The sequence below is a fragment of the Kogia breviceps genome, chromosome 10 (genome assembly GCF_026419965.1).
Source record: "Kogia breviceps isolate mKogBre1 chromosome 10, mKogBre1 haplotype 1, whole genome shotgun sequence".
Lineage (NCBI taxonomy): Eukaryota > Metazoa > Chordata > Mammalia > Artiodactyla > Physeteridae > Kogia > Kogia breviceps.
In genome coordinates, this window is record NC_081319.1 from 72,617,452 (window position 1) to 72,635,212 (window position 17,761).

A 17,761-nucleotide genomic window follows, 5' to 3' on the forward strand; every position below is an offset into this window, starting at 1 on the left:
CCTGATGGGCCCCATCTTAATTATTCTCCCTCAAATTGGCAGCTTACCTCCTGAACATCTGGACTCCCCACCAAGATGACATCTTCATTTTATCTCTTTTCTCTTCTCATTCTCTGATTTTTCATCATTGCCCTCCTTGGCTAAACCTGCTCAAGTGTTCAACCAATGGCCCAGGAAGTGTATGCTGTCAACACACGAAGGAGTATAGTGAAGGGCTTGACACTTACACACTTGGATTTTTTATGGTGAAAAGTGGCCATATCTGTGCTGGGTCCACTGCAGCCTAAACGAGGCAACATGTCCATCACTGGACTACTGAACTGCTTGAAGGTGACTGTTATCTCAAGCGCAGATTTAGGAAATGGGACTCAGATTAAGTACACTGTCTTGGCATTTGCAACCTCTAATCCCCTAGCTGACTATCCAGTAATTTTTAACTGGTCTTCACCCTAACACACCTAAGAAATATGTCACATTATCTCAGAGGTCATTAACAGAGGTCAGTGTCCATGGGGATTCTAATACCCTACCTGTGCAATGCAGGTACCTGGCCAAATGACAAAAACTGGTCATTAGTGATTTTATTTTATTTCAAACCTCCCTTTTTCTTGTTGGGAAGTTACATACCATCAAAGATGATTTTTTTTTTATTCTGTGCAAAATTATTTTTGGCTCCAAATATCTAAGTGCTTCAACTCCCTGAAATGCCCTTCCATACCGTCTTGGTCTGTGTGTATTGATCTTGAAGGTTTTTGTTTTTTTTTTTTGCATATTGACTGCCTTTCAGCTCTAGACTGATGGCCAGATGGACACTATAAATTGGGAGTTGAGAAAAATGCCTCTTACTGCCAGATCAACTCATCTACCTCCTTGGGGCAGTTTTTGTACAACCCTTTTATACTTCCATGTATAACATAGTCTTCCATAGAAGTGAAGGGTTACACTTAGGCATTAGACTATTCCCAGAAGAACCCCATTCTTCATGTGAGCCCCTTCAAGTCATCCTGTCCTGGATCAAGTAAAGTTTTAAGACTGTACTCAACAAATGCCACTCACCGGGAAATTCCACTACACAACTTCAAAGCTACTTGCCATTGCCACAAACTGAAGTCAGCTTCTTAATTCAACTGTAGTTAATTAGGTCTTTCCCCAGTATCTTCCCATCACTTCCTCATGGCATCCACTCTATTTCTTGTCTTTCTTAGTTGTGCCCAGCTTTCTGGACACCTTGTATTCTCATGAACACTTCAGCTAGCCCTGATGGTGAAAAAACAGGAACCAGGCTTTTGAGAGATAGCAGTTCTGTATCATTAATGCTGCAGAATCTAGGCATAGTGCCTGGTGGAATTAGCAGTCTGTGGGTGCGAAGAGCACATCTGTAGTAGACATCAGACCTCAAGCTTGACCCTGGCCTTGTGGTAGTAGTTCCATAGACCAGTAACAACAGTACCCTCTGTGTGATTTTCCACTTGGATTTGGTTCACAAAAGACTTGGAAAGCCACCTTATTCCTTGTTTTCCCTTTACTCAGAGGAGTAACCAGCACAATTCCTTTACTGGACCTCTGTGGCTTAAAACTTGGTGAACTTCTTAGTTTATCACTGATACATGGGACCATTAAGTGAAATCACTATAATTATATGTTTCATTCATAAAAATGCAAACATCTCATTAACTGTATGAAATTTAATAGGCGCTGCCTTTTTTTTAGGAAAAAATGTTCAGTGTCAAAGGAATGTTTCTCCTATTATTTGCTATAAGCCATACTATTTTCTGAATCTTCCTTAAAATGTAATATCTTTCCATTCTTACTTTTTAGATATAATGCTCCATTAAAAAAAAATATCCAGAATTGGGTGTATAAATTGTCCACTTCCTCAGATATAATTGAAGAGTGGCTAGTAGTCCAGAACCTTTGGGTTTATCTTGAAGCTGTCTTTGTAGGTGGGGATATTGCCAAACAGCTACCTCAGGTAAATATGGTTTTTGTAACTGCTGATAGAATAATTTAGTGTATGTTGTTTATATGTCTCTGTAAAAGTCTTCAGAAAGGCATATAGTCATGTCTTGATTATTTGCACCAGGGGTTTGCAAACTATGGCCAACTTACCTGTTTTGTTGTTTTTTTTTTTTTTTTAATTTTATTTTTGGCTGTGTTGGATCTTTGTTGCTGTGCGCGGGCTTTCTCTAGTTGCAGCAATCTGGGGCTACTCTTTGTTGAGGTGCACGGGCTTCTCATTGCTGTGGCTTCTCTTGTTGTGGAGCACAGGCTCTCGGGTGCAGGCTCAGTAGTTGTGGCGCACGGGCTTAGTTGCTCCGTGGCATGTGGGATCTTCCCAGACCACGGATCAAACCCGTGTCTCCTGCATTGGCAGGCAGATTCTTAACCACTGTGCCACCAGGGAAGTCCCACCGGTTTCTGTAAATACAGTTTTATTGGAATACAGTCATGTGCATTCATTTATGTTGTCTATGGCTGCTTTAGCACTACAATGGCAGAGTTGAGTAGTTTTAATAGAGACCATATGGCCTACAAAGCCTAAAATATTTAGTATCTTGCCCTTTACAAAGAAGTTTTTTTTTTTTTTAAAGTGCGGACCTTTGATTTACATTAGTAGAAACAAGAAACTCACAGAATTTTCAAATCTCCAGGTTGTCTGAATAGGTGAGGTACATTTGAATATGATACTATTAAATTATAATAGTTCATCTCTTCTTAGAATTAGACTTATTCCTCTGAGAGTAGAAGTTAAAATAATCTGTATTCTGTAAACACAAATTCACTATTAGTAAGTTAACTAATAGTAGATCAGAAACATGAGGCAAGGAAACTTAGCCTTAGAAGTCTGTAACAAATTCTTTAAAACAGCTTTATAGGACCTTTTAAATGAATGCCAGTAACTTACTAATAATTATTCTATGAAGGTAATTTTCCTCTTATAAAATTAGGCCTACTCTTTTTTTTTTAAACATTTATTTTTTTTAATTTATTTTTTTTGGCTGCATCGGGTCTTAAGTTGCATCCCGCGGGGTCTTTGTTGAGGCGTGTGGAATCTTTTGTTGCCGGTGCGGGGCCTCTTTGTTGCGGCACGGGGCTTCTCTTTAGTTGTGGCATAGGGGCTCCAGGGTGTGTGGGCTCTGTAGTTTGCGGCACGCGGGCTCCCTCGTTGAGGTGTGTGAGCGCAGTAGTTGTGGCGCGTGGGCTTAGTTGCCCCGCAGCACGTGGGATCTTAGTTCCCCGACCAGGGATCGAACCCATGTCCCCTGCATTGGAAGGTGCATTCTTTATCACTGGACCACCAGGGAAGTCCCCTAAGCCTACTCTTTTGAATTCCCATACCTATGGCATCACTATAGATTAAAGATCAAGGATAAAGCATTTTGAAAATAGCTGGTTTCCCTTTGTAACACATTTTTAAAACATAAATCTTTCATTTTTAATCAGAAAGTTTTATGTTTTTTAAGTGCACTTAAAAGTTTTAATAGAGGCAAGATTATGCCAATTTCTAAAAGCATTTAAAAAAAATTGAATGCAAAGCTTAATATCATCCATGGTAAACAGAAAGTTTTCATTTGCAAAAATGTAAATGAAGCTTTGTTTTTACTTTTTTCTTTTTCCTGGGGTACTATTAAGGTTTAATTATTCCAAAAGACTGAGATCAAATTATTTTCATGCTTCTTCAGTTTGCTAATCAAACCAAAACACCTGGGGTACTGAAAGACTAGATTTGTGATTTAAGTTGATAGCTCTGCAAATTAATCATGTGGCACTTTGAAAAATGTATTAAATATAAGGAAAAAAATCAGCGATAAACCTCATTGTGATAGAACAGCATTTCAATAAGCAGTTCTCTTGTTCCAGAGTTAATTCAGATGAAAAAAAAATTGCCCCTTTAAATTATGTAGCCTGAGACTAATAGGCTGGTTTGAGGAACTATAGGAGATGCCAAAGTGAAAACTTGGCTTCATTCAGTTATCCACATGCCAACTTTTACTTTTGTTTTTAGGAAGCAAAACGTTTTCAGAATATTGACAAGTCATGGATAAAGATAATGCAGCGAGCTCATGAGAATCCCAATGTGATTAGTTGCTGTGTTGGAGATGAAACTATGGGGCAGCTTTTACCTCATTTACATGAACAATTAGAAGTATGTCAGAAGTCACTTACAGGGTAAGATTTTAATTTTTAAATTACCTATCATTTTATATGTGATGGTGTTTTATCCCGAACAAGTTAATAGAATTGACTGCAGTTTTGGTTTGGTAGTGATGGTTGAGGTGGTGTTAGGAGTTTAACATTTCACATAAATTTAATTTCTCTGCAAAAAAAGACACTTTCAAGTTGAGGGTGGGTGAGTTACAGCATTGTATTAGTTTTATAGGGCTGCTGTAACAAATTACCACAAACTGGGTGGCTTAAGACAACTGAAATTTATATTCTCACAGTTCTGGAGGCCAGAAGTCTGAAATCAAGTTAGCAGCACCTTCTGAGGGCTCTAGGGAGAATCTTTCCTTGCCTCTTCCAGGTTCTGGTGGCTCTTGGCTTGTGGCTATATAACTCCAATCTCTGTCTCTGTCTTTATATGTCCTTCTCCTCTTCTTCCTGTGTGTCTCTTATGAGGACAATTGTCATTGGATTTAGGGCTCATCTGAATAATCCAAGATTATCTCTTCTCGAGATCCTTAACTTCAGTACATTTGCAAAGACCCTTTTTGCAAATGAGGGCACATTCACAGATTCCAGGGAATAGGAGGTGGACATATCTTTTGGGGGCTACCAGTCAACACACTACAGGCATGGAGTAGAGATGTGCACTCAGAGAACAATTAACCAGACAAACTCACAGATAGTTTTCTTAAAAGGCAGTTCATTCTCAATTTCTATTTGAAATAGGGTAACAATATATCTTGGTTGGTCCAAATTTATGCCTCTGTCCTGGCTGAATGGCTATTTGTCCCCCCTCTCACTCTCAAAATATCTTGGTTTGGAGGTAAATTATGTGTTCACCCTGGGTTTAAGCCGCGAGGTTCACAGTACTCTTAGAAAGGTTGCAGGAGGGCTCTTGATGAGAAAGAAGATAGGATGGGGCAGGCTTGCTCTGAATCACTTTTTTATTTCCACTTGTTTTCCCAAGTGCCATTCATGGTGCAGCAGGACTTTCTTTCTAACCAAACATTTCAGAGGCAAATGGGAAATGACTGTAGGTGTTTGCTACTATCTTATTAATGTTAGTGATTGCGTCTTGGCTAAAAAACCCCAAAATTAATAATTCAGAAAAAATTATTTGGTAATGTGACTTTATTTAAAGGTATTTGGAGAAGAAGCGATTACTATTTCCAAGATTCTTCTTTGTATCTGATCCAGTTCTCCTGGAAATTCTTGGACAAGCCAGTGATTCCCATACCATACAAGTATGTAATCTAAATATCTGTTACCTAAATCCTTTTTTTCCACAGCCTATGTATTAAAAAATAAAAATGAAGTTAATGTCTTAAAAGTGCAGTCAGGAAAGAGGAGTATTAAAAATTATGTTGGTTATAAAATGTCTTATTTTCTTTGTATTCGGAGCCCATCAGCCTGAGGCAAGAGTCACCAGCTGGGTAACCTTGACCAGCTTCTTAATTTTCCTGTGCCTCAGTTTCCTTGTCTGTAAAATCAGGATATTAATCATTTCCACCTCATGGGATTGTCATAAGGATTACATGAGATAATTCATTGAAAAGTTCTGGACACACAGTATGTGCTCACTAAATGTAATTCATTGTTATGAGTATTTTAATCTAAATATTCTTAGATCAGATAGGGATTGTGGTTTGGATTTGTCCTTTTTTGTCCCAAGTGCTTCTCAAATGCTTTTATTTCCATTTCCAAGGGCAATACTTCCAGGAGGAAGAGAAAAACTACAGAGAACTGGGTGTGAGAGGCACTGGAACACCCATCCCAGGGCCATATCTGTTTTGGGAATCTGGGAAACAGCTAGTAATACCTTCCTTGTTGGTTTCCAGGGAGTTGTGGGGATAAGAAAGGAAAGGAGGGAAGTAGAAGCTGTGTAAGGCAGACATAGAGCCAAGAGAGAAGGACTGAGCTGTCCCTGGGAGGGAAGAGGGCAGGGACCATGTGGTTCAGTGTCCATCGGGAGGAAGATGACAGTTACTAGTTGAATCTCCAAAACGTAAGAGGTGCATTTGTAGGTCTTGGAGGAAACATTCTGTAGGGCTGGATTTTAAAAAGTGGGCTTCCAAGTCAGTCAAGGGTCAAAGAAGAGTCTTTTTTTTTTCTTTTTGGAGGCAATGAAGTAAATTCTTAATCTCTTACAAATATAAAAAATAGTAAAGCTTTTAAAAACATCTCAGTGACTTTTGTGTTTAACCTCATGTATGATGTGTTTGCTCTGCCTTGTGCTTTCTTATAGCCACATCTCCCTGCAGTGTCTGACAACATAAATGAGGTGACCTTTCACGCAAAAGACTACGATCGTATCATGGCTGTCATATCAAGAGAAGGAGAAAAAATTACTGTAATTTAACTTGGTTAAAATTTTATTAGGATTTCTTTAAAAATTTAGATTTGAGGAGAATGCAATTCTCTAATGAAAGAAAGGGAGGGGAGTGGAATTGGGTTTTAGTTCTGTAGCCCTGGCTTTGTAACAGACTAGTTTGGATAACTCATTTAACTTCTCTGAGGCTCATTTTATCATCTACACAATGAAAGTTTTAGACCAGATGATCTTTATAGTTCTTTCCACATATAGTATTAGTTGATTTTACTCGTGTTTTAAATATTTTGTGTGAAATTGTTTGCTTTGCGTGAGGTACTTTGATTTATGACATTTGTAAAAATACCAAATTATTATCAATTTGTAATGTATTTGTAATATATCTTTTAGTTGGATAATCCTGTTATGGCCAAAGGTCCCGTGGAGATTTGGCTTCTGGACCTGTTAAAAATGCAGATGTCATCCTTACATAATATAATTAGATCTGCGTTCTATCAAATCAGTGATTCAGGATTTCAGCTCTTACCTTTCCTCAATCACTTTCCAGCACAGGTGAGAATACATGACATTTAAATAGCGAAATAAGGGGGAAAGATATTCAGGAGGCAGTTAGCCTGATGATGTGGAGGCTGTTCTAGCTTAGAACTAGTTAGAGAGGCCCACCCACCCTCAGCCCCCAACCACGTGCCTGACCATTTGCTTGTCCGCCGACACCATTCTAGGCCAACCCATCCCATCCCCGAGAAGAGGATTTGCCACTGTGCTTCCATCACTGAGGATATACACTGAGACTAAAGCACTAATGAGAAATTTCATCTTATGTATAAACAACACCTATCTATGTATAAAAACTGTCTATCTATATCTATTCATACATAAATATAGACACAGATATAGATATGGATATGGACATATATAAAAGGAAGGAGCATATCTTTTTTGGAAATGAAATCCACCTTGCCTTTTGTTTATTTTGCCGTCAAATAATTAAAAATTGGCATAATTTGTTAAATACGACTAAGTTTTAAAAAAATATTTAATTAAATTATTTATTTGGCTGTGTCAGGTCTAAGTTGTGGCATGTGGGATCTTCGTTGCAGCATGTGGGAATTTTCATTGTGGCGCGCTGGCTTCTCTCTACTTGTGGCACACAGGCTCCAGAGTACGTGGGCTCAGTCGTTGTGGTGCACAGGCTTAGTTGCCCCGTGGCATGTGGGATCTTAGCTCCCCGACCAGGGATCAAACCTGCGTTCCCTGCTTTGGAAGGCAGATTCTTAACCAATGGACCACCAGGGAAGTCCCACATTAAATGTGACTAAGTTTTAAAGAGAGAAGACCTTGAAGAGGCTGGAGCAGGTGTTCTCTTGAACAACTCTCCTGCCCTTTGGCTCTTAGAAGTGCATTGTCAGGTGCCAGGTATTATTAAAACGGGACACAGAAAATGAAGAGCTAACAATTCCATTACATTTTCAGCCAAGATAAATGAAAAGTGATGCTTTGTGATCTGGGTCAGAGATAGTGTGGCATAGAAGGCAAGAGCTATCCAAGGAAAATATAGGCAGGTTTTGCTTCCCCAGCTGCTCCTCCCAACCTGAACTCCAAATCCTGTGTTACCGCACACACAGTGGAGGCAGCTGAAATGATATGAAATTATTCAAATGACACAAGTACAGACATAAAATCAACCTTCACTGCAGAGAATATTTTAATATTGTTTTTGTATTGTATAATATCCTTGGTAAACTTTAATATTCTTATTAGCATTTGTGATAAAGCTTTATAAAATACTTAATTTGATAAGCTGAGAAAAATAGCTCCTTAGACTAAATCAACATACCTTCCCTCTCTCAGGAAAGCTTGATCACCCTTTATACTCTGAAGGAGATATAGGATTAAAGTTGGAAAAGTTGAAAAGCAAATTTAAAGTAGCAGTGAAGTTGAACAGGATATAGTAGGAAAGTTGACTAACTTTTAGGACTTTATTTAATGTGTGTATATATATATATATATATATATATATATATATATATATATACACACACACACATACAAAGATTTTTAGATAAAAATCTTAACATTGTAGTGGGCAAATTTCAGTTTTCTGGAAAAATTGCTTTAAAGAGTAATGAATATATAAATATATTCATTCTTTCTATATTCATTCAATATACATTCAATATATATATTACTCTTTAAATTGCATTTTATCTCATTTATTTACTCTTAAAATAAATAAATTTGTTTATTTATTTACTTGTTTATTTTTGGCTGTGTTTGGTCTTCATTGCTGCGTGCGGGCTTTCTCTAGTTGTAGCGGGCAGGGGCTATTCTTCATTGCTGTTCGTGGGCTTCGCATTGTGGTGGCTTCTTTTGTTGTGGAGCACAGGCTCTAGGCACGTGGGCTTCAGTAGCTGTGGCACACGGGCTCTAGAGCTCAGGCTCAGTACTTGTGGCACATGGGCTCAGTAGTTGTGGCTCACGGGCTCTAGAGCTCAGGATCAGTAGCTGTGGCACATGAGCTTCGTTGATCCGTGGCATGTGGGATCTTCCTGGACCAGGGATCAAACCTGTGACCTGTGCGTTGGCAGGCAGATTCTTAACCACTGTGCCACCAGGGAAGTCCCTAAAATGCATTTTAAAAAGCAGGTTTCCCAAATAAATTTGCCTATTACAATGTTAATTTTTTATCTAAAATTGTTTAAAATTTCACCTCTGTTTTCTTCTCAAACACATTTTTAAGATTATGAACACAATGGATCCTTGTTGCAAAAGTTGGGGAAAATTTGAAGAATATGAAAGTGAAAATAAAAATTTCCCATTTTTCCACCACTTGGAAATGATGACTTAATATTTTCATGTGGTCCCTTTCAGTATTTTTTAATATGCTTGTTATAGGCATCAAATAATATTGATGAGAATGAGCATTCTTTTTTTTTATGGTACGCGGGCCTCTCACTGTTGTGACCTCTCCCATTGAAGAGCACAGGCTCTGGACGCGCAGGCTCAGTGGCCATGGCTCACGGGCCCAGCTGCTCCACGGCATGTGGGATCTTCCCAGACCGGGGCACGAACCCATGTCCCCTGCATCAGCAGGTGGATTCTCAATCACTGCGCCACCAGGGAAGCCCCAGAATGAGCATTCTTATTTTGTTTTTTATTGTAATGAAACATCCTCCAGTTTTCCCTGTGAAGTCTGCTGCCTTCTGAAACCTAGTGAAAAACATAACTTAAGCTTTTCTTGGTGACTTAAGATAGTCATTTTATTTTTTTTATCATTATTAGATTATAATTGCTATACAATGTTGTGTTAGTTTATGCTGTACAACAAAGTGAATCAGCTATACATATACATACATCCCCATATCTCCTCCCTCTTGCATCTCCCTCCCACCCTCCCCATCCCACCCCTCTAGTCATCACAAAGCACGGAGCCGATCTCCCTGTGCTATACAGCAGCTTCCCACTAGCTATCTATTTTACACATGGTAATGTATATATGTCAATGCTACTTTCTCAGTTTGTCCCACCCTCCCCTTCCTCCTCTGTGTCCACAAGTCTATTCTCTACGTCTGCGTCTCTATTCCTGCCCTGCCACTAGGTTCATCAGTACCATTTTTCTAGATTCCATATATGTGTGTTAATATACGGTGTTTGGTTTTTCTTTCTGACTTACTTCACTCTGCATGACGGACTCTAGGTCCATCAACATCACTAACAATGACTCAATTTCGTTCCTGTTTATGGCTGATATTCCACAGTATATATGTACCACATCATCTTTATCCATTCATCTGTTGATGGACATTTAGGTTGCCTCCATGTCCTGGCTATTGTAAATAGTGCTGCACTGAACATTGTGGTACATGACTTCTTGAATTATGGTTTTCTCAGGGTATATGCCCAGTAGTGGGATTGCTGGGTCCTATGGTAGTTCTATTTTTACTTTTGTAAGGAACCTCCATACTGTTCTCCATAGTGGCTGTATCAATTTACATTCCCACCAACGGTGCAGGAAGGTTCCCTTTTCTCCACGCTCCCTCCAGCATTTATTGTTTGTAGATTTTTTGATGATCGCCATTCTGATTGGTGTGAGGTGATACCTCATTGTGGTTTTGATTTACATTTCTCTAATGATTAGTGATGTTGAGCATCTTTTCAAGTGTTTGTTGGCCATCTGTATGTCTTCTATGGAGAAATGTCTATTTAGGTCTTCTACCCATTTTTGGATTGAGTTATTTTTTTTTTATATTAAGCTGCATGAGCTGCTTGTATATTTTGGAGATTAATCCTCTGTCAGTTGCTTCATTTGCAAATATTTTCTCTGATTCTGAGGGTTGTCTTTTTGTCTAGTTTCTGATTTCCCTTGCTGTGCAAAAGCTTTTAAGTTTCATTAGGTCCCATTTATTTATTTTTGTTTTTATTTCCATTTCTTTAGGAGGTGGGCCAAAAAGGATCTTGCTGTGATTTATGTCAAGGAGTGTTCCACCTCTGTTTTCCTCTAAGAGTTTTATAGAGTCTGTCCTTAGATTTAGGTCTTTAAATCCATTTTGAGTTTATTTTTGTGTATTGTGTTAGGAAGTGTTCTAATTCATTCTTTTACATGTAACTGTCCAGTTTTCCCAGCACCACTATTGAAGAGGCTGTCTTTTCTCCATTGTATATTCTTGCCTCCTTTGTCAAAGATAAGGTGACCATATGTGTGTGGGTTTATCTCTGGGCTTTCTATCCTGTTCCATTGATCTATATTTCTGTTTTTGTGCCTGTACCATACTGTCTTGATTACTGTAGCTTTGTGGTATAGTCTGAAGTCAGGGAGCCTGATTCCTCCAGCTCTGTTTTTCTTTCTCAAGATCGCTTTGGCTATTTGGGGTCTTTTGTGTTTCCATACATATTGTAAAATTTTTTGTTCTAGGTCTGTGATAAATGCCATTGGTAGTTTGATAGGGATTGCACTGAATTTGTAGACTGCTTTGGGTAGTATAGTCACTTACACAATGTTGATTCTTCCAACCCAAGAACATGGTATTTCTCTCCATCTATTTATATCACCTTTGATTACTTTCATCAGTGTCTTATAGCTTTCTGTATACAGGTCTTTTGTCTCCATAGGTAGGTTTATTCCTAGGTATTTTATTCATTTTGTTGCAATGATAAATGGGATTGTTTCCTTAATTTCTCTTTCTGAAATTTCATTGTTAGTGTACAGGAATGAAAGAGATTTCTGTGTATTAATTTTGTATCCTACGACTTTACTAAATTTGTTGATTAGCTCTAGTAGTTTTCTGGTGGCACCTTTAGGATTTTCTATGTATAGTGTCATGTCATCTGCAAACAGTGCCAATTTTACTTCTTCTTTTGACATTTGGATTCCTTTTATATCTTTTTCTTCTCTGATTGTCGTGGCTACTACTTCCAAAACTATGTTGAAAAATAATGGTGAGAGTGGGCACCCTTGTCTTGTTCCTGATCTTAGAGGAAATGGTTTCAGTTTTTCACCACTGAGAATGTGGTTTGCTGTCGGTTTGTCATATATGGCCTTTGTTATGTTGAGGTAGGTTGTTTCTGTGCCCACTTTCTGGAAAGTTTTTATCATAAATGGGTGTTGAATTTGTCAGAAACTTTTTCTGCATCTATTGAGATTATTCTATGGTTTTTATCTGTCAGTTTGTTAATATGGTGTATCACATTGATTGATTTGCATATATTGAAGAATCCTTGCATTCCTGGGATAAACCCCACTTGATCCTGGTGTATGATCCATTTAATGTGTTGTTGGATTCTGTTTGCTAGCATTTTGTTGAGGATTTTTGCGTCTGTGCTCAACAGTGATGATGGCCTGTAGTTTTCTTTTTTTGTGACATCTTTGTCTGGTTTTGGTATCAGGGTGATGGTGGTCTCGTTGAATGAGTTTGGGAGTGTTCCTCCCTCTGCTATATTTTGGAAGAGTTTGAGAAGGATAGCTGTTAGCTTTTCTCTAAATGTTTGATAGAATTTACCTGTGAAGCCGTCTGGGCCTGGGCTTTTGTTTGTTGTAAGATATTTAATCACAGTTTCAATTTCAGTGCTTGTGATTGGTCTGTTCATAGTTTCTGTCTCTTCTTGGTTCAGGCTTGGAAGATTGTACTTTCCTAAGAATTTGTCCATTTCTTCCAGGTTGTCCATTTTATTGGCATAGAGTTGCTTGTAGTAATCTCTCATGATCCTTTGTATTTCTGCAGTGCCAGTTGTTACTTCTCCTTGTTCATTTCTAATTCTGTTGATTTGAGTCTTCTCCCTTTTTTTCTTGATGAGTCTGGCTAATGGTTTATCAATATTGTTTATCTTCTCAAAGAACCAGCTTTTAGTTTTATTGATCTTTGCTATTGTTTCCTTCATTTCTTTTTCATTTATTTCTGATCTGATTTTTATGATATCTTTCCTTCTACAAATTTTGGGGGTTTTCTTGTTCTTCTTTCTCTAATTGCTTTAGGTGTAAGGTTAGGTTGTTTATTTGAGATTTTTCTTGTTTCTTGATGTAGGATTGTATTGCTATAAACTTCCCTCTTAGAACTGCTTTACTACATCCCATAGGTTTTGGGTCATCATGTTTTCATTGTCATTTGCTTTTAGGTATTCTTTGATTTCCTCAGTGATCTCTTGGTTGTTTAGTAGCATATTGTTTAGCCTCCTTGTTTTTTTTTTTTTTTGCTTTTACAGTTTTTTTCCTGTATTTGATATCTAGTCTCATAGCGTTGTGGTTGGAAAAGATACTTGATACGATTTCAATTTTCTTAAATTTACCGGGCCTTGATTTGTGACCCAAGATGTGATCTATCCTGGAGAATGTTCAATGAGCAGTTGAGAAGAAAGTGTATTCTGATTTTGGATGGAATGTCCTATAAGTATCAATTAAGTCCATCTGGTCTAATGTGTCATTTAAGGCTTGTGTTTCCTTATTAATTTTCTGTCTGGATGATCTGTCCATTGGTATAAATGAGGCATTAAAGTCTCCCTCTATTATTGTGTTAGTGTTGATTTCCCCTTTTGTGACTGTTAGCCTTTGCCTTGTGTATTGAGGTGCTCCTATGTTGGGTGCATAAATATTTACAATTGTTATATCTTGCTCTTGGATTTATCCCTTGATCATTATGTAGTGTCCTTCCTTGTCTCTTGTAATAGTCTTTATTTTAAAGTCTATTTTGTCTGATATGAGTATTGCTTACTCCAGCTTTCTTTTGATTTCCCTTTGCATGGAATATCTTTCTCCATCCCCTCACTTTCAGTCTGTGTCTGAAGTGGGTCCCTTGTAGACAGCATATCCATTCAGCCAGTCTGTGTCCTTTGGCTGGGGCATTTAATCCATTTACATTTTTAAAAAATTATTTATTTATTTTTGGCCACATTGGGTCTTCATTGTGGTGCACGGACTTCTCATTGCAGTGGCTTCTCTTGTTGTGGAGCACGGGCTTCAGGCACATGGGCTTCAGTAGTTGTTGCATGTGGGCTCAGTAGTTGTGGCTCACGGGCTCTAGAGCGCAGGCTCAGTTGTTGTGGCACATGGGCTTAGTTGCTCTGTGGCATGTGGGATCTTCCCAGACCAGGGATCGAACCTGTGTCCCCTGCATTGGCAGGTGGATTCTTAACCAATGCGCCACCAGGAAAGTCCCTAATCCATTTACATTTAAGGTGATTATTGATATGTATGTTCCTATAACTGTTTTCTTAATTGTTTTTGATTTGTTTTTGTAGGTCTTTTCCATCTCTTCTGTTTCCTGCCTAGAGAAGTTGTTTAACATTTGTTATAAAGCTGGTTTGGTGGTGCTGAATTCTCTTAACTTTTGCTTGTCTCTAAATCTTTTGATTACTCTGTCGAATCTAACAGAGATCCTTGCTCAGTAGAGTAATCTTGGTTGTAGGTTTTTCCCTTTCATCACTTTAAGTATGTCCTGCCACTCCCTCTGGCTTGCAGCTTCTGCTGAAAGATCAGCTGTTAACCTTATGGGGATTAACTTGTATGTTGTTTGTTGTTTTTCCCTTGCTGCTTTTAATATTTTTTCTTTGTGTTTAATTTTTGATAGTTTGATTAATATGTGTCTTGGCGTGTTTCTCCTTGGATTTATCCTGTATGGGACTCTCTAGGCTTCCTGGACTTGACTAACCATTTCTTTTCCCATGTTATAGAAGTTTTCAACCGTAATCTCTTCAAATATTTTCTCAGTTCCTTTCTTTTTCTCTTCTTCTTCTGGTAGCCCTATAATTCAAATATTGGTGTGCTTAATGTCCCAGAGGTCTCTGAGACTGTCCTCATTTCTTTTCATTCTTTTTTCTTTATTCTGCTCTGCTGCAGTTATTTCCACCATTCTATCTTCCGGCTCCCTTATCCCTTCTTCTACCTCTGTTATTCTGTTATTGATTCCTTCTAGTGTATTTTTCATTTCATCATTGATTGTCTGTTCTTTAGTTCTTTTAGGTCCCTGTTAAACATTTCTTGTATCTTCTTGATCCATGCCTCCATTCTATTTCCGAGATTTTGGATCATCTTTACTATCATTACTCTGAATTGTTTTTTCAGGTAGTTTGCCTATTTCTTCTTCATTTTTTTGGTCTTGTGGGTTTTTATCTTGCTCCGTTGTCTGCAAGATAATTCTCTGTCTTCTCATTTTGTCTAATTTACTGTGTTTGAGGTCTCCTTTCCCTAGGCTGCAGGATCATAGTTCCTCTTGCTTCTGTTCTCTGCCCTTGATGCTGAGGATGGTCCGGTAGCTTGTGTAGGCTTCCTAATGGGAGGGACTGGTGCCTGTGTTCTGGTGGGTGGAGCTGAGTCTTTTCCCTCTGATGGGCAGGGCGATGTCAGGTGGTGTGTTTTGGGGTGTCTGTGAACTTAGTATGACTTTAGGTAGCCTGTCTGCTGATGGGTGGGTTTGTGTCCCTGTCTTGTTTGTTGTTTGGTCTGAGATGTCCAGCACTGGAAGCTGCAGGCAGTTGAATGGAGTCTTGTATTCAGATAGAGGCCTCCTGGAGAGCTCTCAATGCTTAACATTCCCTGGGACTGGGTATTCTCTGGTGGTCCAGTGTCCTGGATTCAGCGCTCCCTCCCCAGAGGCTCAGGCTGACTTCCAGTCAGGGAACTAAGACCCTGCAAGTTGCTCATTATGACAATAAAGGGGATTAAAAAAAAAAAAAGATTAAAAAGACGAATGAAACCCCAGACAAATGGTAAAAGCAAAATCAAACAAAGTGAAACAGGGAAACACACACATACAAAAGAAACAAAAACAGAAGAAAATAAAACAAAAAGGAAGAGAACAACCAGACAAACAAAAGAACCTGAAAACGAAATCAAACAATTAAAAACAAAACTAACAGAAACAAAAAGCCCAAAAGCAAAACCAGAGCAGAGTGCCAAATGAAGAATAAAGCAAAGAAATAAAAACTGACAAAAATGATTTTTTAAAAAAGGGAAAAAACACAGAAGAAAAGAAATGCAAAGTAGAAATAGAAATATAAAAAAATAAAAAATACATTAAAGGGCTTCCCTGGTGGCTCAGTGGTTGAGAGTCCGCCTGCCGATGCAGGGGAGGAGGGTTTGTGCCCCAGTCCGGGAGGATCCCACATGCCATGGAGCGGCTGGGCCCATGAGCCGTGACCACTGAGCCTGCACGTCCGGAGCCTATGCTCCGCAACGGGAGAGGCCACAGCAGTGAGAGGCCTGCGTACTGCAAAAAACAAAAAACAAAACAAAAAAAATTAAAGAAAAAAGGGAAAAGAACACAGAACAACTGAAAAGCAAAGTAAAAATAGAAATATATTAAAAAATTAATAAAAGATATGTTAAAAAACAAGAAAGTCCGAAAAGACTAAATAAGACTAATAACAAGAAAACAAGAACAACAACCAAATAAAGAACCAACAACAGAACAAATCAAAACATAGTAAAAATAATAGCAATAATAATGTTATCTAAACTGTCAGTGTCCTTGCTCCCGCTGTGAGCCACAGCCCACCTCCACCTCCCCAGGAGGCCCTCTACTGCCTCTGGGCTGTTCTCTGGACCTGTTTTGTGCCCTGTGGGGACCACTCAGGTTCTGATCTGGCCCAGTTCCTGCGTGTGCTGCCCCCAAAGTCCACAGCTGCCAGAGCTAGACTGTTTTCATATGTGGGAACTCTCATTGTCTACTCAAATATTCCATGGGCGCAGGTTCTACCTAGCTGATCATGGGGATTTAATCTGCAACTTGTGCAGCTAACGGGAAGATTTTTGATCCTCTTCCTTGGTCACCTCACCCCTGCAGTTCAGCTTTGGTTTTATCCCACCTCTGTGCGTGGGCCATCTGCAGGCGTCTGCTCCTGGGGCTGCCCTGAAGCACTTGGGTCTGCCCCAGTGAGGACAGGGTGCAGAGGTGGTACAGCTGCTTGGGTTGCAGGAACCCCAGCAGTACCAAATGCACAGGGAAGCCAGCGGCCACGGGTGCAAGAGGTATCAGGATAGTTGTCAATTTAAAGATCAGTTTTTAGAATGTACCTCTATGTAGTGATTTTGCAGGGTCTGCAAGTCTGTTTGGTCTTTAAATCAAGAAAGCCTTACACTACTGTTTCTGTATTGTTTCTCTTTGCTTTGTGCAAAGAGAATCTGCTTGCTCTTGGGAGCTTCCCGACAGCAGCTATTTCCTCTACATCCCATTACTCCTCTCAGCCAGGTGCTTCATTTCTCTTTACCTGCAGACCCCAGGATTGGCCACTACTCTAGCAGGAAAATTATTGAAGTTCCAGAGGAAGCAGAGATAAGGAAAGGGTTTTATTCCTGCTTTACCTGCATCGAATGCCATGCCTGCAGTACTCACATTCCCTCACACACTTTCCTTCCCCTACCAGATGTGGAATTCCTTTTTGGTCCAAATGATCTTGGATCTGTTGCTTGACTCTGGGGATGAACAAAATCTCCCAAAGGAACAATTGTTTCAGTGAGGGGGTGAGGGTAGGGCATGTTCTGACCACTTTTATTTCCTTTTCTGCAGCAGAAATTATAGGTAAGGTGACAGTCCACTCACAATTTCCATATGCCTTCAGCAGGAGACAAAGGACAAGCTTTTCCCCTTCTTATTTTCTGTCTCTCTCTCTCTCATAGATAAATATATAGACAGAGAAGTAGATGTAGATAAAGATATGGATATTAGAGAGAGTGTGAGATTAAGAAAAGAGATAGGCAGCATATCCTTTTTAGAAGATGCAAAGAAACCTTTGCAAAACCCTGCTGAAGAAAAATACACAGTAGTCTATTAATTCCAT

The 17,761-nt window shown here is 39.0% G+C and overlaps 1 protein-coding gene across 1 annotated transcript in view; it reads left to right on the forward strand.

Annotated features, from left to right (window-relative positions):
- DNAH8 (dynein axonemal heavy chain 8) overlaps window positions 1-17,761 on the forward strand; it is a 338,470-nt gene that overhangs the window by 131,815 nt on the left and 188,894 nt on the right. Inside the window, exons 37-41 of the mRNA XM_059077211.2 lie at window positions 1,819-1,972; window positions 4,007-4,170; window positions 5,309-5,411; window positions 6,413-6,517; window positions 6,887-7,048. Coding sequence (XP_058933194.2) covers window positions 1,819-1,972; window positions 4,007-4,170; window positions 5,309-5,411; window positions 6,413-6,517; window positions 6,887-7,048 — 688 coding nt within the window. The remainder of the gene's footprint in view (window positions 1-1,818; window positions 1,973-4,006; window positions 4,171-5,308; window positions 5,412-6,412; window positions 6,518-6,886; window positions 7,049-17,761) is intronic.